Source organism: Cyprinodon tularosa, unplaced genomic scaffold (assembly GCF_016077235.1).
Source record: "Cyprinodon tularosa strain WSP-4 unplaced genomic scaffold, ASM1607723v1 ctg237, whole genome shotgun sequence".
Classification (NCBI taxonomy): domain Eukaryota; kingdom Metazoa; phylum Chordata; class Actinopteri; order Cyprinodontiformes; family Cyprinodontidae; genus Cyprinodon; species Cyprinodon tularosa.
The window spans coordinates 810,315-831,293 of record NW_024038885.1 but is presented as its reverse complement, the minus strand read 5'-3'; the positions used below and the strand labels follow the sequence as shown (position 1 = coordinate 831,293).

At 37.9% G+C, this 20,979-nt stretch overlaps 1 protein-coding gene across 1 annotated transcript; it reads right to left on the bottom strand.

Moving 5' to 3' along the window:
* Positions 1–18,239: 18,239 nt before the first annotated feature.
* Positions 18,240–19,855, bottom strand: phax (phosphorylated adaptor for RNA export). Its single transcript, XM_038287229.1, has 2 exons — positions 19,700–19,855; positions 18,240–19,582 (listed from the first exon to the last, which is right to left on the bottom strand). The coding sequence occupies exon 2, from the start codon at positions 19,567–19,569 to the stop codon at positions 18,355–18,357; it is 1,215 nt and encodes a 404-aa protein (XP_038143157.1). The 5' UTR covers positions 19,570–19,582; positions 19,700–19,855; the 3' UTR covers positions 18,240–18,354.
* Between the last annotated feature and the right edge of the window lie 1,124 nt (positions 19,856–20,979).

Below are 20,979 nucleotides of genomic sequence, written 5' to 3'. Positions count from 1 at the left end.
CTCATACAGATAACAGCTCCGCAACTTCAGAGTCATATTGTCACGACTGATGATGGCCAGTTTTATTATAAATATGGAGCTGACTGACACAAGCCGAAACCCCAAGGAAGATCTGCATCATACTAAACCGCTCCTGTTTTCTTGAATATGGTTTTAAACTAAGGAAAGCATGTTAGACTAACGCATGTATTTCCTCAGAAGATCTCTGAGATCTCTAGAAAATGGCATAAAGCAATTAAGTGTTAATTTTGTGATGGAAAATGTTGTAATGGAAACGTAACTACTGACAATATTAAATTTAAATCTTGGGTATTAAATCATCAACTTTGCCCCTAACTCAAAAACAAACGTCCATCACTAGAGCTTAGTTTTCTGACTTTATCCATATTAGAGACTTTTATTAAACAGCAATCAGGACGAACATGCAACATGGGGTCAGTTTGTCACGGATCTGTTATCTTGTTATCTGCCCTTTGTGGCTGAATATCAGATTAAATATTTATATTCTTTTAAACATGACTCAAATCACTCTAATATGGCTATATTATAATTAATTGCTACCTGTTAATATGTTCTCAGTGCTTGGAGTTGATGCCTATTAGTTGCCTGTAATTCTCCACCAGACCATAGGATTTATGTGAGGTTATGACCTGTGGCCTTTCCTGAATCCAGTTAAAATATTTGAATACTTGGTTGTAAGAAACGTCTTCCGACATCAAGTCAATGTATTTCCAGAAACCTCTGTCGCACATTGCAAGCCAACACCCTTCCACAGATGTGCCGCTACTTTCAAGCAAGCTCTGCTCTGGTGGAAACACAGTTCTGTATCATAAAGGTTCTAAACCTCATTCTTGAACGTCCCATTCTAAATATTCTTCATGTGGAGTATTTCACCCCATGGCACCAATCCAGAGCCACAGGAGACACTGAAAGATGTTAAATTGTTTATTTACCTCTCGCTAGTGTTATGCAGCCCAGTAATAATATAATTCTCCCACAATTATGAGCTTTTAGTAATTTTCTGTGGGAGGAAACAAAGGCACTTGGAGGCAGTAGTGTGACTGTGTTGGAGACTCAGTGACTAATATAGCAACTAATCTGGCTTTCCTGCAGACTGATGTGCCTGCTCGTTAGGCTATTTTTAGAAGCTGTGATTCATTTGAGGAAAAGAACAATATTTCTCTGACCTCAGAGAGTCTCCGAGATTAATTGAAGATGAGTGTGTTCAAAAGCCTGTTTAATTAAGAGGCGGGCTTACTTGAATTCCTCATCTATTTCACAAGCCTTTGCTATATGCACTCGGTGGTGGATACACCACAGAGAAAGTTTTACTTTTGTACAGAGATGGGCAAAAAAATCTTATTAATCTCATTTTGGTGTAAGCCTGCTGACAGTGATTTAATGAGCCAATTTTTATGGTACGCTGAGGTGAAATACAGATTAGCAGCAATTCATTTAGAAAAATGAATCCCTAATTGTGTTGAACCAACCTCGAAAAATTGAACCTCTCCACCTTTTGTTATTTACAAAGTTTAGCGTATTTTATGTGGCAGACACACAAACTGCCGGCCCCCCAATATCTGATATCTGTAAATAAAAACAAATGCATCCAAATGTCCTTAGAAGGCTCCTAATTACTTGATTAGCCCCTGTTGGAGTTTAATTTAGGTTAGCTAAGTTAGAAAAGGACCTTAAGCTTTAACGACTCTAGAGCCTGGTTAAATGTGCACTAAAAAGGTTTATATGCATTTGTTGGATCTGTTTAAGCATCTTTAGTTACTTTAACAATATTGTTTCATGTCTGCAAGGTCAGATATGAAACAATGGTGTTAAAATAATTAAAGATGCTTTAATATATCCGACAGATCAAACATGGCTATCAATTTATATCAGAGATCTGTCATGATCCCCACCTGTTTGTGTTTAGGTTTCACCCACATTTTATTGATACTCCACATTGTTTTTTTAGTCAGATTTTTATTTATTTTGTTCATTTCCTGTCTGTTCTTCTATTATCATCTCTAAACCTCCCGAGTCTCCTTTGTGTCATGAGCATCATTCAAATATATCCATCAAACTGTTGCCTATTTCCTGCTGCTTTGGTCCTTTGACTCCACAAACCATAACATGATCAGTAGGATTTTTAATCAAAAGAGACACTTCCATACAATTAATCTGCCTGAAGACTAAGAACTCTCTCGACTGTGAAGTATACATCCCACTATAAATAGTTTACATGGTTTTTGTTTAAAAAGGAAACAGCTAAAATTAGATTTGTTTCTATTTTCAGGATTTTGAAAATCTATCATCTGGTTCTTGAACAGCAGAAAAAAAAGACATAAATGAACATTAAAAGAGCAGGGTGAGGTTATAAAAAGAATTCTAAGGGTTTGAACATGGAACAGAGAAATAATCAATCCATTATTTCAAATATAAGTGTGGAAGGATTGCAAATGTGCAAACACAAAGCCATTCACAGACACAGGCAAGAGGGGCATTAGAGCAAAATTCATACAAGCAGCCAAGAAGCTGATGGTTACCTTTGAGGAGCTGCATAGATCTACGACTCTGTAGAAAGAATAATTCAACAGGACAAATATTTGATTCACTTTGTGTGATAAGAAAGGAAATAAAGGGAGAAACAGAGAGATAAAGGTAAAGTAATAAGAACCCATAACCATATGTCAATGGATGGATCAAAAAGTCTATCAAAATAAGCATGTAATTTAAGAAATGTATTTCTTGACAGCCATGATAGTTTTATTCTAATAAATATTCTAATAATTCTTATCTAATGATTTGACCATCTTACCCGTTTACCTGTTTGTTTTGTTAAATAATAAAATGACCAAATCACCAACACTGGTAATTTGATTTAAATGCTCAAAATAAAAATAAAAGATCAAACTATTATTACAGTTTTAACAGATTCTTTAATAGTATTAAATAAAGCAAATTAGTTTATAGGGAAATTATTCTTTAACAGCATATTTTGGCTTTTTCTCATGAATAACTCATGTTTCAGCACCATGGACAGCACCCTCAGGCTTAATAGACTGTTAAAATGTTTTTTTCTCAATGTAAAGCCAGTGTTTTTTGTAAAAATGTTAACATCTAAGATTCCTTTTAATGAGGTCATATGTAATGCTCTTCAAAAAAAAAACTACCATAAATTCTCAGTATGTCTGAATCAGTGGAGAGTACTGACTTCTGGACAACTTGAAAGTTCGACTTGGAAAAATCACAACTCTTTCATGCTCTACTCTTGAATAATGATAACCTACTATGACAAGAAAAATTATTTTAAAAAATGTCAAAGATTTTTTGGGGAGAGCATCACCAGTATAACCTTGGGTGATGTTTAATAATAAACCTTTTCCAAAACATCATTCAAAGTTATGGCAAAATAGTTATTTTAGTGAATGACTTTACTTGAACCCATCTTGGGCTCATAACAGTTGTATCTAGAGGGACACCTGAACAATTTTATATATGTTCCAACTTCCCAACATAGGGGATAATAGCACATATATGAAAACAGGTCCTCTGGACAGGGAATACAAACACTTCTGGCATCTACTCACAATATCATCATGCAGCAGAAAGTTAATAATGTATGAGAGCTCTTCTTTAAAAAAAAAAAAAAAAGTAAAGTTATTCAATTAAAACTGTTTTTAGGGTCTGCTACATTTACGATCCTAAGAATAATTTTGCACAAAATCCAGCCTCAACTTATGATTATAGTTGAGTATTTGCTATAGGAAATGTTTTGCCATTTATTTTTATTTTTAGGTTTTGAAATGAAGCTGCTCAGTTAACCAGTGGGTAGCACTGCTGCCATGCAGCAAGAAGGTTCTGGGTTCACTTCCCAGCCTGGGATCTTTCTGCATGGAGTTTCCATATTCTCCCTGTGCATGCAGGGGTTCTCTCCATGTACTCTGGCTTCCTCCCACAGTCAAAAACATGACTGTTAGGTTAATTGGCTTCTCTAAATTCTCCTTAGGTGGGAGTGTGTGCATGAATTGTTGTTTGTCCTGTTTGTCTCAGTGTTGCCCTGCGATGGACTGGGGACCTGTCAGGGGTGTACCCCGCCTCTCGCCCATTGCCAGCTGGATATCGGCAGCAGCACCCCTCGTGACCCCAGCTGGGATGAAGAGCGACTGAAAGATGATGGATTGGTTTTGAAATTAGGGATAATATAAAATGCATGTATTTACTTAAAAAGGATGTTGACATTTGTTTATAAAAAGATGGTTTCCAAGGTAATGACAAGAAAAAGAGATTGAATAATAAATGACTGTCTTTTCATTTAATTGTGTTGTGAACATTTTTTTTAAAACCTCCTAAATCTTCCATCTCAAGTGTGTTATACTATTTTTAAAATCCCATTACATGGTTCTTTAACATTCTAGCCCCATTGTGAGCAGTTATCGAAGGTCCAAAGAGCAAACGGTTGCAGACCCAGACCACCTGATTTAATTGGGTGTGCAGGTGGTGCAGTGGTTAGCACGCACGACTCGTGTGCAGAGGCCTCAGTCTTTGATGCAGCCGACCCGGGTTTAAATCCGACCTGTTGTCTTTTGCCGCTCTCCCCCTCTCTCATACCCGCTTTCTTGTCAGCCTACTGTCGAAAAAATGAGCCACTAGTGCTGTAAAAACTTTTTAAAAAAGCACATAATTAGATTGACAAAAATAGGAAAGATGTTCGATTCACTTATTACAGAAACCTTGAATATTATTGGTTGACATTTTTTTTTTATTATTTATTGTCAAATGATCATTTCACTTTTCAGATTTTTATTCATTGAAGCTTTGTTTAATATCTCTAGCAGTTTACAGTTATGTATTGCTTTATGTTTATTGATCACAAAAAATCCAAATGTAAGGTCTGTTGTTGTAGCGTGACAAAATGTGAGCTTCAATGGTTAAATATACTCACAGTGCATGTTAAATGGAGGCAATGAAATCAGGATCAAGGGAGAATTATGACCCCTTATTTCAGCCAATCGTTTTAATGGAATCTGTTTTAAGGTAAGTAGAATACCCATGTTGCCTCCCACCGTTTCATCCAAGATACCAAAGTAGACTGTTTGCCTCTTGTTTAGTTTTGCCTCTTGTTTAGTTTTAACAACTAGGACACAACACCTGATCCCATGTAGTGTTGCTGGAAGGACTCTTCTGGGATTATTATTTGTGTAATTCCTCACTTTACAGGAACATCAGCTTTTACAGTGAGGTTCCCAACTGGACTTTAGTCAATTAACAGGCTTTCAATTTACTTGCTTTTCCTTTATTTCAGCATCAATGATTATAACATTTGCAGCATGCTTATGCAAATCAAGCATTTCACAGAGCCAGAGTAGCAGCAGATGTACCATTAAGAAAAGAACCTCGAAGAAAACAAGAAAATACAATCACTCCATTTGATTCAAACAAAATATGCCCAATGTGATATAAGTGACCCCATCCTTTCAAAAACATATATTTACCAACTGTTTAACTTTTGGTTAAATCACTCAATCAAACTTTATCCTTCATATGAGCCAGCAGCCAAACCAGAAATTATTTTAACAAATCATAAATCTGCATATTTTTAGACAGTGTAAAATTTTGATCAAAAATATCAGCAATTTCATTGGCAACCCAGTTTTTTATATATATATTTTTTACTATTTTTCAAGGCTGCACTTGTCCAGAGAGCTGTTCTAAACAAAATTTATTTTTGTTTTACACTTGTGTAAACAACAGGACAAATAAATCTGTCTAGGTCTAAGTCTTAATCTACCGATCCACCCTTAAACATCAAAATATTTTTAGTCACAGACATTTTAGTTTTAAAGCTCAGCCAAACCAATTGGATGAAAAAACCCACCAATTATTTCAACAACCCAGGTTTTTGTGATTTATGAAAACCAGAGTCAACACGTTTCTTAAAAAAAAAAAAAAAAAAGATAGGGAAGCCTACTCAACCACAGCAAAATAAAAGAAAACAAACGCCACTTGATGCTTACCAGCTGTCCTTCATGGGGTTTGTAGTGGCTTGGTTTTTGTACAGTTCTTTCAGTTTGGAAGTTTTTCTTTTCCTTTTTGAAAGCTTTTAATATGGAAACACTAAAGTTTGGAGGTAGGATCATCATGGTGTGGGTCTGTTTTTCAGCATACTGATGGCAGGAAGAATGGAAAAATGTACCAAGACAATTCAAATAACAAAATCTGCTGCGTAAACACAGAGCCAAAGAACTCAGAGAATCACCTGACACCGCATATAGAGGATCTGTGAAGATACACTATATTGCCAAAAGTATTTGCTCACCCATCCAAATTATTGGAATCAGGTGTTCCAATCACTTCCATGGCCACAGGTGTATAAATTCAAGCACCTAGGCATGCAGACTGTTTTTACAAACATTTGTGAAAGAATGGGCCGCTCTCAGGAGCTCAGTGAATTCCAGCGTGGAACTGTGATAGGATGCCACCTGTGCAACAAATCCAGTCGTGAAATTTCCTCGCTCCTAAATATTCCACAGTCAACTGTCAGCTGTATTATAAGAAAATGGAAGTGTTTGGGAACGACAGCAACTCAGCCACGAAGTGGTAGGCCACGTAAACTGACGGAGCGGGGTCAGCGGATGCTGACGCGCATAGTGCGAAGAGGTCGCCAACTTTCTGCAGAGTCAATCACTACAGACCTCCAAACTTCATGTGGCCTTCAGATTAGCTCAAGAACAGTGCGCAGAGAGCTTCATGGAATGGGTTTCCATGGTCGAGCAGCTGCATCCAAGCCATACATCACCAAGTGCAATGCAAAGCGTCGGATGCGGTGGTGTAAAGCACGCCGCCACTGGACTCTAGAGCAGTGGAGACGCGTTCTCTGGAGTGACGAATCGCGCTTCTCCATCTGGCAATCTGATGGACGGGTCTGGGTTTGGCGGTTGCCAGGAGAACGGTACTTGTCTGACTGCATTGTGCCAAGTGTAAAGTTTGGTGGAGGGGGGATTATGGTGTGGGGTTGTTTTTCAGGAGCTGGGCTTGGCCCCTTAGTTCCAGTGAAAGGAACTCTGAATGCTTCAGCATACCAAGACATTTTGGACAATTCCATGCTCCCAACTTTGTGGGAACAGTTTGGAGCTGGCCCCTTCCTCTTCCAACATGACTGTGCACCAGTGCACAAAGCAAGGTCCATAAAGACATGGATGACAGAGTCTGGTGTGGATGAACTTGACTGGCCTGCACAGAGTCCTGACCTCAACCCGATAGAACACCTTTGGGATGAATTAGAGCGGAGACTGAGAGCCAGGCCTTCTCGTCCAACATCAGTGTGCGACCTCATAAATGCGCTTCTGGAAGAATGGTCAAAAATTCCCATAAACACACTCCTAAACCTTGTGGACAGCCTTCCCAGAAGAGTTGAAGCTGTTCTAGCTGCAAAGGGTGGACCGACGTCATATTGAACCCTATGGATTAGGAACGGGATGTCACTTAAGCTCATATGTGAGTCAAGGCAGGTGAGCAAATACTTTTGGCAATATAGTGTATCTAAAGCTCAGAGTTCATAGCAGCGGCCTACAGACGCCTAAAGGATTTGAAAAGCCATTTTCAGCGACGTCCCAAGAAATGTTCCACATGGGGCAACTAAAAACCTTGAGTCAGAATTTTAAAACTGAAGCTGATAACCTTTACTGAAAGATGCTGTAACATCCATTTTTTGCATCAATTTGCTGATGCCTGGATAATTCCTGTAGTTGTCAAACCAAGTCAGCACATCTGGGGTGTTATTTAAGAAACATGACAACTAGATGCTCTTTTTTTGGTGAATTATTTGGTCAAAAATATTTGTTCCATTCAAATCTCAAGAATATTCTTCAGCAGAAGCAATAATAATTAAAACCGCGAGCGGTATTGACGGCCCTCGCAGCTCAGCGCCGCTCGGCCTATTGCGACCGCGGGAGCCGAGCGACCGCCGCCCCCTTGCACCTTCCCAGCCAGCGGAAAAAGCTCCACGCTTCACTTCTGGACCAGCAGAAGACAACCACAGCGTTGGTCAGTAAGGGTTAAAATAGGGATAAAAGATAATATCTGGGACGAATCTCATCTGTCAGATAGACGCTGCGGCCATCTCAGTTGGTGGGTCAAAAGTATATGTTCAAAAGAAGGAGAAACAGCATCTTCAAACTCCATGGTTAGCAGTATTACACCCTACCCAAAACTATAAAAAATCATTAAAAATCCATAGTTTGCAGTAAAATCCCGAAAAAAATCACACATGTCGAGGAATGCATCCTGCATATTCTAGAATTTTTTTAGATTATTTACTAATTAATTGAAAGAAAAAAAAATCTTTAAACTTAAGTTGCATATACTGAGGCAGTTGAATACCCCATAAGATGCTCAAACATGCATAGATTCACGCCAAACTTGGCAGACTTTACTATAATCAAAGTCTAAATAAATGTTCCAAATTTGGCTAGGATTGCTATAAAACTTTTTGAAAAACAACAATTTCCTGTTAACACAAACTTTTGAAAAATCAGAGTGACGGACTTTTAAGAAGAGCTATGCTGTGTTTACCATCAAACAAGAAGCAATTAAAGGAATATATTCCAAAAGTCCTAGCTTTTTTGAGAAATCGACTGATTTTTTAGAAATATTTTAACAAAGTGATTCTATTTTCATAAGGGTACCGTTTGATTCAAAATGGCCGACTTCATGAGAGGTTTAGACCATGGCTCCAATGAAACTTTTTGTAGGTGGGGGGCTCATACAGATGTGTGCCAAATTTCATTATCCTAGGAATGAGCATGGCTAGGGGCTGAATTATTTCCTGGCATTATCTGTCCACTTGGCCAACTACTAGGCGAGAACGCAAACTTTTGAAAAATCAGAGTGACGGACTTTAAAGAAGCGCTTTGCTATTGTAACCAACTTACAGCAGGCTTTATAAAGAACATATTTTGAAAGTTTTAGCTCATTTGGATAAAATACTGATTTTATACAATTTTTTGAAAAGAGGTCAGTGCTTTCACAGCAGAGTAAAATGTAATTCAAAATGGCCGACTTCCGGTGGGGTTTAGACCATGGGTCCAAGAGGCTTTTAGTTAGGGCCTGATGAGGTGCAAATGTGTTCAAAGTTTTAATATTCTAGGACAAAAAACGGCTTGGGGCTGGTGGTTTGAAGTTTGTTAATTCTAGGGGGCGCTGTAAGAAAATTAAGCCCCGCCCACAAAATATTGCTCTGGATTCCTGTTTGGAGTTGGACTAGGATTATCTCTTGTGATTTTGGTGCAGATCTGATTATTAATAAGGAAATGAGAGCCAATCGTATTTTCATGGTGAAACGCCTCACTTCGCCATGGCGCCACGGCAACACCATTTGACTAAAGCTCTCTGTGCCTTAAACGAAGTTAGGACAACATGTTGTCTGTCTGCTGACACAGTTTTAGGTTGATGAGGTCATGTGGGACAGAGAGGGACCATTCCAAGTAAAAAACGTGACTTCCGGTTCTCAGGGGGCGTGGCTTCAAATATGTAACAGTTTTAACATACAGTTTTGTTGGGAACCAAGAGACGATTAATACTACCAGGTTTCGTGTCATTTCAGTTTCATATGTAAAAGTTATTGCATTTTGAAAATGTTGGCGAGTACGCCAACTTCGAGGCCTGGCCACACCCCTTTAAAATGCTGGAAAACTCAAAAAGTTTGATAAGTTTAGATCTCACATGCCTTATCTGCATAAAGGCCAAGTTTGAAGCCGATGGCTCACTGTCCCTAGGAGGAGTTCGCGAAAGTTCGACGTCAACAAAATTGAAAAAGTGCCAAAAATCGGCCTTTGAGCCAAAATGGCCGACTTCCTGTAGGTTTTAGAGCATACCCATAATGTAACTTTTTTCATGATTTGGTGAGATCTATGCACCTACCAAATCCCAAATTTCTGTGACTTACGGTTTTCCCCAACTCACGTTAGGGGGCGCTGTAGAGGCATTTGGCCACGCCCATTTTGGATTCCATTAAAATACGTAAATTTCCGCAGGGGGACAATTTACTGCCAGGTTTTGGTGACTTTTTGAACATGTTAAAGCCTCCAAAATGCTGCTTTTTTTGTCAGGAGAAAAATATGAAAAATAATAAACGGTACAGGAACAATAGGCTCTCGCAGCGGTGAGCTGCTCGGGCCTAATTACATCCCATTACGTGCATCTTAACTAAAGGTGCAAGTTTATAGGTCACTGACAGCTCCTGCATCACTGGAAACCAAGAACTTAACTTTTTGATGTCATCTCACAGCAAGCATTTCCAGTGACCTACATCCTCCCTGATGCGGCGGACAAATGTGAGGTATGTGCATTGCCAAGAGTGCTTAAGGGAACATACAAGATCTATCTTAATGGTGTGCCAGTCTGGGCAATTACACACTGGCCGACATAATAGAAGCCTGGCATGACAGGGGTGGAGAAGTCATCCGTCAGATTAATGAGAATGTCATCCGGGTTCGAGGACACCACCGGGTGGCCCTGGCCAAAACATTTAGTGGAGAGTGAGCTGTGAAGAGAGATATCAAACTGGACAAGTCTCTCTAGGGAAAGGAATGGCCTTGCGATCTCATGATACTTGAGGGCAGACTATTTTTATTTCATTTATTCCCTAAGTTAGGCTAATTCCACTTTAATATGCACACCCTGCTTTTGTTGTGTTGCTTAAAAATTGCCTTTATTCTTTGAAATTTTGGAAAAACTGTATTTTTCAAAAACATTTTTTTTTAGTTTTCACACAGAGATAAACAGAATAAATCCAAAATAAAAGGATTTAAATTATGACTTTAAAGGGAAAATAGCTACTTAAAGAGCTCGAACCGCAGTGAAAACATAATCTATTTTTAAATCGAGAATAAAAGCAATTAAACAGAAAAAAGTAAAATTTCAATAAATACCCTTATGATCAAGAAATCAGTTTTATACAATAAATAACATGAAATGGGTGATAAAACGATACATAGTTGAAAAAGAAATTTAAAAACAGATTTTAAAAAAGTTACTGACCCCCCTAACCTTAGAAATGGTTACAAAACCATACCTAAAGTCTTTTTAGTCAAGATAACAGCTAAAAAAAACAATTAAACATAAATAGAAAGGAAGTTAAAAGATATCCCTTGGTAATATCTAAAGCACTGTGGAAATGTAATGATTTAACAGTAACAACTGTGCCAAACCCCACCCATGGGCTTCATTAGTAGATTAAAACATGTTTGTGAGGTGCTTTGCTGCTTCACAATCTGAAATTCAATCTGAAAATAAAGAATTTTGCATTGGCCTAATCAAAGTCCGGATATAAATCTGGTTGAAATCCCTTGGCATGTCCCAGAACAGGAATTTAAAGAATTCTTTTTAAAAAAGGAGTAAACCAAAACCTTCATAGTGAAGCAAAAAAAAAAAAAGGAAGATATCTTTAACCCCTTGAACCCTACGGACCCACCGGCGGGTCCAGCTGCTACATGACCTCGTAGTTTTACCAAACCCCCAGTATTGATGTAAAAAACATATTTGGCACAGTTTGGTGACCTTTATGGATAAATGTGCCAAAATGGCCTCTCCGCCTAAGAAATTTCTCACTAATACCATTCTAAAATAAATATGATTCATCTGATTGAGTCCACATTTTGTATATTTTTACACAACATTTAGATTTGAAAGTCTGTACTACTTTTTTGTGCTATAAATAATATTTTATTAGTGTTTTGCAATGTTTATTTCAAAGAAAATTTTGGCGAGGTTCAAAAAATGCAAAATATTTTGTATTTTGTCCCTAATATTTCAGGCAGGGTCAAAGCTACAATGGTGCTGACACCAGAAAACCATTCTATGACATCTTACCTTTACAGACGTACCAAAAGTTTCTTCTTAAATCTAATAGCTTTGAGGCTATAAGTTATTTACTTTTGTGTGTTTTTGTCAGGCAGAAATTTATTTATACCCCCTTAGGGTGTAAGAGGTTAAAAGGAGAAATGCTTTTTTACTCCCCTCTGAAATAGTCAAAGCCTCATCAGTATTCCTATAGTCTTTGTCAATAGGGTCCATTGGAGTACAGTACAATTATTGTCATGCTCACATTTGAAATCATAGTGGATTGGTCTGCTAGGAGCCGTTTGGTCAAAAAGGGATGAACACCTCCAGGGATTATATATTTAGGAATGTGTGTGACTTGAGTTAAAGGACGCCTGACATGTTCCAAGAGAAAATCCAAACTCACCATTATACTGCACCACCACTAGCCTGAAATGTTGACAAGAGACAGGATTGATCCATGTTTTCTTTGCATTTCAACCAAATAGTGAATTTTCCAGCTAAAATCTAGACTTATTGAATCAGCAGAGAATTTTTCTGATCAGTTACTGGATGCCACTCACCAACCTAGACGTTGAAATCAAGAGTTTCTTAAATATAAACAGTTTATTTGAATTTCTGGTGGTTTCTCTAAAAATTAACTAATGACCACCCATAATACTATCCAATACCAGTCTCTGAACCTGTTCCTATAGTGTAACAGAGCATCATCCGGGTTCTCTACCTCTAATACTGCCCCTCCGTCTATGGCATTCCACACGTAAATGGTGCCTTGGGCACCCCCTCCTTCTGCTGTCCCACAAACAGATTAAAAGGTGAAAATTTTATTCTTTTCTAAGCTCTGTTCTCAGCTGTAAGCAGAGGGGAGATTTATTATACACAAAGAGATGCCTCTTCGCTGAACCTTCATACATAAAAGCAATAGGAAACTTGTTTTAATGCTGCCTTGGGCCCCTTTCAACATGCCCCTTATAAATAACTGTTTTTCATACATAAAATTTACATTAAAATTTAAAATATTTTCTCCTACTCTCTGCCTTTGCAGTCATAAGTCAGAGATTTATGAATAATTTACTAACCCTAACCGTATTTATAAATAATCCTAAACATTTGAAAATAGGAGTAAAGAAAGTATATTAAATTATGCTGGAGAGTATGTATTTTCACTTTCTCTGGGGTTTTTTTTGTAAAGATAAAAGGCCAATTATTTTTCCCAAAAGGCTCCTCTGTCTTTTATTGTCTGCAGTGCTGTTTTCCAAGTAGAAATCAAAAATAGTGATAGAGAGTACAGTATATCGCTCATCCATCACGGTTTCAGGCAGACCTATCATTTCCATGCAAATGATTCCTCGTTTGACTTCAAACTGGGCAGTTAATAGCATTCCTGGGGCAATGTGTCAGTCTGTGTAAATGCTTGACGAGGGAATCTTTTTAACTGGCATGTCCCGCACCTTTAAGTTCAAGAGCCTCATCTCTCACGAGAAAGTATTTGCATGCGTGTCAGTTGCTGCAAGAATGTGGGCTCTCGATAATTGTGAGATGATTATGAAATGGTACTCCATTTTGTAGAGACATTTCAATGTCAAGTAAATGTTTGGTATAGAATATTTTTCATTTTTCATTTTTTTAATTAGAACTGAACACTAAAACTGTGAGGAAATGTATTGAAAGGGTGGTGCTTATACACTGTTAGTCTTTTACTGAATGGAAAGTTTTTGTCTGAACCCAAAATCATGAATAATTAAGAAATCAAACGAAATGACAGTGACGGTTCTTGACCAAATTTACCAGGGGGGCCAGGGTTGGGCCATCGTCTTGTCATAAGGTCACAGATCAAAGGAATGACAAACGCACACAAAAACAGGGAAAGTGTCATTGTTTAGTATGTTAGGAGAGTCACAAATCCAGGTTTTCAGACCTATGATCTAAAAGATTAAAACCGATCTTATTTCAATAAAGCTGAAGATAAAAACTGACTGTAATCTCTAAATAATAGTTCACAAAATTGTAAAGGTGAATTATTAAATTGGTTCCAAGCAACAAATCAGATATAGTCTCTTTACAGTGGTCAGAGGATAAAATCATAAGAAATTGATTTAGTATTACACTACAAAAACAGAACTAAAAAAAAAAAAAAGTGAAAATTAAGAAAAATAAATGTATTTACACTTAATTTGAGCGGTTAATAGGATGATATGTCAGAGTAATTCATATTTTTGCCATTGAAATAAGAAAATTTGATATTTCACAGTTCAAATAAAGAAATCGAGTTTTTGTTTTTGGTATTTTAAAGGTAAATCATCTATTCCATATGCAAATTGTTTCGTCCACCTGCTTAAATCAAGGAAAATGCATTTATTTTAAGAATGATTGAACAATGTTTCATTTGAATCACAGTGTATGACTTCAATACAGGGGTCATGATCTGCCCTGATAGCTGGCCTTAATTGCTGCTCGGTCTCTAATTATCACTCATCTAACCCTGCATCCGTTTCTTTATATTCGGCTCAGCCCAGCTATCGAGGCCAGATCATTGTTTGTTCCCTGTTTGATGTCTTTAGGTTCTGTTTTCGTTAGTTTTAGTGAGTCCAGGGTTCATGTCCCCGTTCCAGTGAGGTGATTATTCTCAACCCAGTGTTCTCAGCCAAAACCCATGATTGATGATCTATAAAGTTATTAATGATCAGCTGCATCAGATGTTTTTTATAGATAAAATATTCCAACTGTAGATTTTCTTCTTGCGTTTGCATTAGTAGTTGTTTTTAATCCATCAGCGCCTTTAAAATAGAAAATTTTTCTCTTAATCCAAAGAGAAAAAAATGAGGAACTGAGAAATGTCTTCATTTGTCACCCGATGAATGATTTGTATTTGAAACACAGTCATTATGGGTTAAGGTTTCATAATCAAATGACAGAAGATGAGGCTTCTTACCAGTGATATTCTAATTAAGGTTTCCTAACGTCACAGCAGAAATGACCTACTTTGCCTGTATAATCAACGATAATGGTATCATATACGGATGGTAGCTTGCAGGAATAGAAGCATGAATACTGCTGGCATAGTTGGCTAGTCAACCAAAACTAAAAAGGTCACCCACGTTGAGGCATGACGATCGTTACTGAAAGGAAACGCTGGGGAAAAAGGCGGTGCATCAAAAGAAAAGGAAATTGTGTGGAAATGATTGGTTTTTTGGAGCTTTATTTAGAAACAGGAGCTTCAGACCCACTCACATACTCTTAGGTAACAAAAAGAAGACATGATTAAGAGTTAAAATTATCCTGGTTGTTCTCTCTTCTGATTTTTAGTGGTCATTTAAAGAGTTTCTGTAGCACAATAATCCAAAATGGTTTGGAAATAGAAAGATCAGACTTCTAAAATTTCCTTCCTTAGCCTTAGGTGTTGAGCAGGAAATGTAGGCAGATTTCATGTTGTAAGACAGTTCTAGACCTAAGTTACCAAGGGAATTCCTTAAAAGTTTTGAAAAAATCCACTGGACTTGGTTTCCAATGTTGTAAGCATCAGCATATTACCAAGGGACCCGTTTTTTTGTAGCTATTTTTTATCTGGGCACCAAAAAAAAAAGAATAAAACAGAAAACGGTGCAAAAGGTCATTGCTTGATATATTAAATGAACCAAAGAACCATTTGCAGCTCTTTAATCTTCCTATCTAGCAAAAAAATAAAAAAAAACATATTCTACACTAGAAAAAATGTAAATCTAAATAAGTATTTTTTTCTCAAAATTAGTGCAGTTCTTGAATTAAGAAGGTAAGTGGGATCCTTTGCCAATGGAACAAGACAATTTACAAATAAAACAAGAAAAAATCAATTGCATTGTCTTATTTCAAGTGCATATATTATCTAATTATCTCATTATAAGAGTACAAATACTCAATCAATTGGCAATTTATATTATTTAAAAAACAAATTATGGGTAAATACATTTTGCTTAGTAAATAGACTCAGTAAATACACTTAACTGAATAAATCTTTGCTTATTTATAGATTTTCCAAAGAAGTTTAAAGAAACAGTCCACTGGACTTTTTCCCCAAGTTTGAAGACGTTTCCCTTCCGATCCAGGAAGCTTTTTCAATTCAAAATGTCAGAAATAGTATTAGTAGTAGCCCAACAAAGCCTTGTTAGAGCTCAGAAAACATGAAGAACCGGCAGAACGGGTCGGCCCCTTAGTAATGGGGAGTCATTGAAGGCTTTGCTAGCCTGCAATACCCAATACCGGCCTATGCCTCTGAAAAGGGGGGTTGTTAGGGTCATTGTTGGCCTGGCTGACCAGGCGAGATGTCTTGGTCCCCTGCATGGCGATGAGGATAATGATAGCGGGAAGAAATCAACTCTATCGCTGTATTGTAGCTTTTTGAGAACTGAAACCTGAGTCCACCCCCTCGTTTTAGGGTTGGTTTTTCTCTCTTAACATAAATTGCTTCCTTCACACCGCTGTTCATCCGGTTCAATTTGTACGTTTTCTCAGCCATAACAAGGCTTTACTGAGTTACTCTATAAAGCTGGGAACTGGGACATTTTGAATTGAAAAAGCTTCCTGGATGGGAAGCGAAACGTCTTCAAACTTAGAAAGCTAATTCCAGTGGTCTGTTTCTTTACTTTATTGGAATGACTATAACACGGATGACTGAGAATCTTCACCAGCCTATTTCTAGATTGTTTTGGCAGTTTATCTCAGTATGACCAAAGCTAAAAATGCAGCAACCTAATTTTTGAATTGTACATAAAATAAAATGTAAAAAAAAATAATCAACTTATCACTTGTCATTTTTGTTCTTGTGCATATCATAATTTATGTATTGTAATTCTATCTTTATCATGTCTTCGGTACAGGGGCCGGAACCAGTTCTACAGGGGCGCTGGCCCCTGCTGGCCCCTCTCTAGAACCACCCATGTTTTCAGAGGGACAGTAGTGATTCAACAGTTTAGCCTGCAGCCAGGAATTTGTTAAAGCTGCTTAATTAAATTCAATTATTTGTGATTTAGTGAGGATTTTGGGAAGTTTTTATTCACCAAATAAATGAATGGAAATAAACGTTTTTCTGCACATTAAAAGAACCAATATCAAGGTCCTTGGTAATAAAATGTAGAGGGTTACTTTAAAGCAACCATAGGAGGAATTAATATAATACTCTCACCAGAGCTGGCATACTTTATGAATGTTGTCTCTTTACCACTCCCAACTGGGTCACCTTTGTTTCACAGAAAGAGATGAGTCACTGCCTCTTCTCAATAGTGCTGTCCTGATGTTATCTAACTCACCTATAGTGCTGTTCTTTCAGCCAAATGATGTAGCTAAGGGGGCAGATGTTAAAGGCAGAGAATAACAGTTTAAGAAGATGAGAATATATAAATGATTTGTGTTGGAAATGCCTCTTTTTGTCTCTGAGATTTGTAGACCAACTAACTTCTGCTGTTATTGAGACAGAAAGGAGCTGATGATGTGCGAAACGTTTAGTAGTGAGTAATTTCAGTGTTATGAACTGGTTACAAATATGCCAGGGGTTTTTGCTTTATCCAAGGGATATGTCTTTTTTTTTTTTTTTAAATGGCGTGTCGTATCCAGGCAACAAGCTCGTTGCCAGGTGACAGACAGAGAGGCCCTGAGACCATAGACGGTGTGAATAGGATGAGGCGGAATATCACTCACCTCCAGCAGTGCAAAGTTCTTTGATAATCCATGCTTTGATCACTTCTATTAAACAGCTCATTTCTGCTCAAAGGGCGACAAATGTGATAAACCACTGTGAAGGATCAGAGGACTAGACAGTGAAACACAACCTCTTTACCTTTTTTGTTGTATAAATTAGCTTGTTTTTTTTTCTTTTTAGCCACATGCAGATCAAAACTAATCAAACCACTTGAACTTGGTAAGAACTTTGTTTGTTGTGGAACAAACATGAAATTTAACTATGCATGAAAAAAAACACAACCAAGTTTTTTTCACTAGAATCTGAAAAGTGTGGCATAGATTAACTAATTGATATCTAATAGTGTTGGACTTTAAAAAGATGATAAAGATGCACAATGCTCATCATAGGATTGTATTCATGGAAAGATTATATATTAAAAACACAATGTTTCAATGTCTCCTTTGCTTTATGCAATGTATTGGTTTAAATAAGCACATAAAGACATACATCACAATGAAGTTTGTTGATGTGAAAAAATGACTTCAAATGCCATAGCTTAGTAAGTAGCATGCCTGCCACCTAGTGGACGCCTCCTCAGTACTACATTACACATCTGTCCATATAGAAGTTATTTCATGGAATCAAATCTTGTTCTGACAACTTCAAAATTAGGACCTATAGTAAATGTTCAGGTAGAATGTATATAAATTAATCTAATAATCGTCATCAATGCACAACAGAGAAAAGGGAGTTTAGAAAAAAAGATTTTTATTGCCAACAAACAAACACCAAAGTCAGTTTGAATCTCCAAAAATGCAGTGTTTTCTATTAGTCTTAGTTCTATGTGCTCATGATAAAGTCCACCCTCAGAACACCTCTAGGTCTGCAGAGCTGTACACCACTGCTGTCTCCTCAGTCCCTACAGCAGCTTCCTCCCTCCCCTCCTCTTCCTCCTCTCCCTCTGCAGGCTCCTCCAGTGACTCCAAGGCCTCGTTGGTGTCGCTGGCAAACGTTTCCCTGGAAACATCATCGTGCTCATGCAGGTTCAGCGTGCCGATGGCCTGCTTCATCTTCTTGGCCAGCACGTGCCGCCTTCTTTTCTGCGCTGCCCTCTTGCTCTTGTAATCTTTCTGCTGTTCCTCCAGGAAGATCTTCTTAATCTGGGACTTGCTGATGCTGGGGGTGTTCTTCAGCAGGTTGAGGAAGACTCCACCAGGCGTCCTCCGCCTGCTTCCATCCATAGTGTACATGCCACCGTTTTCCTCCAGTGTGGCAGTCTCCCCCAGTAGTTCGATAGCTTTCTTCTTCCCAAGAACCCGAACCACACGCTCAATCAGCTCCTTTTTGGGCTCCTGTAGTCTGTATGCGATTTCATCTATCACCTTATCATCTGGATCATCCTCTGTGATCTCATACCGGCCTTTTATGTCCATCTCAGCTTTAGTGCCTAATCTCTCCTTGGCAGGTCGTTTTCTCTTAGCATCCCCTCCTGCTCTGTCCTCTGATCCTCGCCCTTTCATGTAATCCTCCAGCTCAGCATCCAGCATGCTCACCTCTCCTTCCTCCTTGGACTGCCTCTCCATCTCTCTCTCCTTCTCAATCATCTTCCGAGCCAGAACAAAATTGTAGGTTTCAACACTTCTGCTGGCCATGCTGACGCCCTCCATGCCAAACACACCCAGCTCTGCTGTTATGGCATCTTGACACTGTTCTTGCACCACGGAGCCCCAAATATTGTTCACCTTGCGGCTTTCCGGTACTCCGCAGGCGGATACTGGCGGGGGACCGGCGGGCGGTTGTGGGGCATTTGAAACTTTTAGCCGCTTTCGACGCCAGACAGCGGCCTCCTCGTCGGACGAGTCCGCATCACTGTCACTGGACTCCACCGCCTTGGCGGAGCTCCGATAGGCAGCGGCGGAAGGAGGCTGGACCGAAGCGGGGCTGCGCTGGAAGGACTCCCCGCTGAACGCCACAGAGTCGTGAGCTCGGGTTTGTTCGGCCACAGCTCCACCCATCTCATCGTCCGAGCCGGAGCCTGAAATTTCTCCATCTTCCAGGTCACCGTCCATCAGCTCCGCCATGTTTTCCTGGAAGCTAGGTGCAAAGACATACGAAAGTTCAGACCGCCTGGCAGCGGTTCAACCTAGCAACAAAACCGTTAGCTGCTTTAAAAAACTGCTAAAATTGAGGCTAATCTCACTATTAACATACCTAATGTGATGCACAGATGCCTTGAAATATGTGGCTGTAGCTAGCTGTTTCCAGCATGAAAGAGGACTTTTTGGTTTTCCAAACAACTATGAATGCACACGGTCGGTTCCGCCTTGGTTTACAACGAGATTGGCGCTATGCTAACACTGCACTTCCGCTTCCGGGCTCTTACCATTTCAAAATAAAATTCATATATATATATATATATATATATATATATATATATATATATATATATATATATATATATATATATATATATATATTATTGAAAATAAAGAATATCAATGACAATCTCAAACAATACGTCAATAATGAACATTACAGGGAAAAAAAATAAGATCACAACTCCTTTTAACTTCAATAGAAATTTGAGGTTAGAACAAGGGAAAAAACAACAACTAATAATTAAATTATTAAGAAGAGGCGACTAACTAAAATTCTTCCATTAAATCAGACAATTTATTTGCTTTAAGGTTCAGATATTTCTTCTTCTTCTTTTGTTTTAATGGCGATTAGCAAGCAACAATTGATGTGCATCACCGCCATCTATTGGAATGGAGTGTATAGCTATATATAAATTCTATATATAAATTCTCCCACAAAACAAAAAATTAATAAATAAATAGATAAAATGAAATTATAATTTGGTTCAGATACTCATCAGCAGAGTAAAATTTATCCAAAAATAAATTTTTTTTTAAATGAAGTTATTTTTATACTATCCGATTTTCCAGTCACTAAAACACAAACAAGCAAACTAAGAACAATCTGTCCAACACTACAAAATTCTAGACAGAAAAAAAAACATTTAAAATATTTTTTATTTCAAAATTAAACTCCAAAATATAACCAGGGTAATATGTAGTATGGTGTTCCAATGTTTATTGTTTATTTTTTTTCTCCTTCTGACAGGCACTGTTTCTTGATATTTTAAATCTAGTTTCTTGGATAGTTATAAAAAGGGGCCGAGGAGGGCCATTGCCTGTGTAGAACTGGTCCCGGTCCTTGTAAGGGGCCTTCCACTGAAAAACATACACTGCAAAGATGGAATATAAGTAATTTTTTTTTGTTTGTTTTTTTTTGTTTTTTTATAAATGTAGTGAGACAATTTGTAGACAGAATATTTACAATTCTATGATGAAAAAAACTCCTTCCTTTTGATTCATTTGGCTTTTTTGTTTTGGCATCATTATTTATCGCTGAAATTAAGTGCTGATACTTTTAAGATAAATTTTGTAAAATTGCATGCACTGTGTCAAATGATGGAGTAACAAACA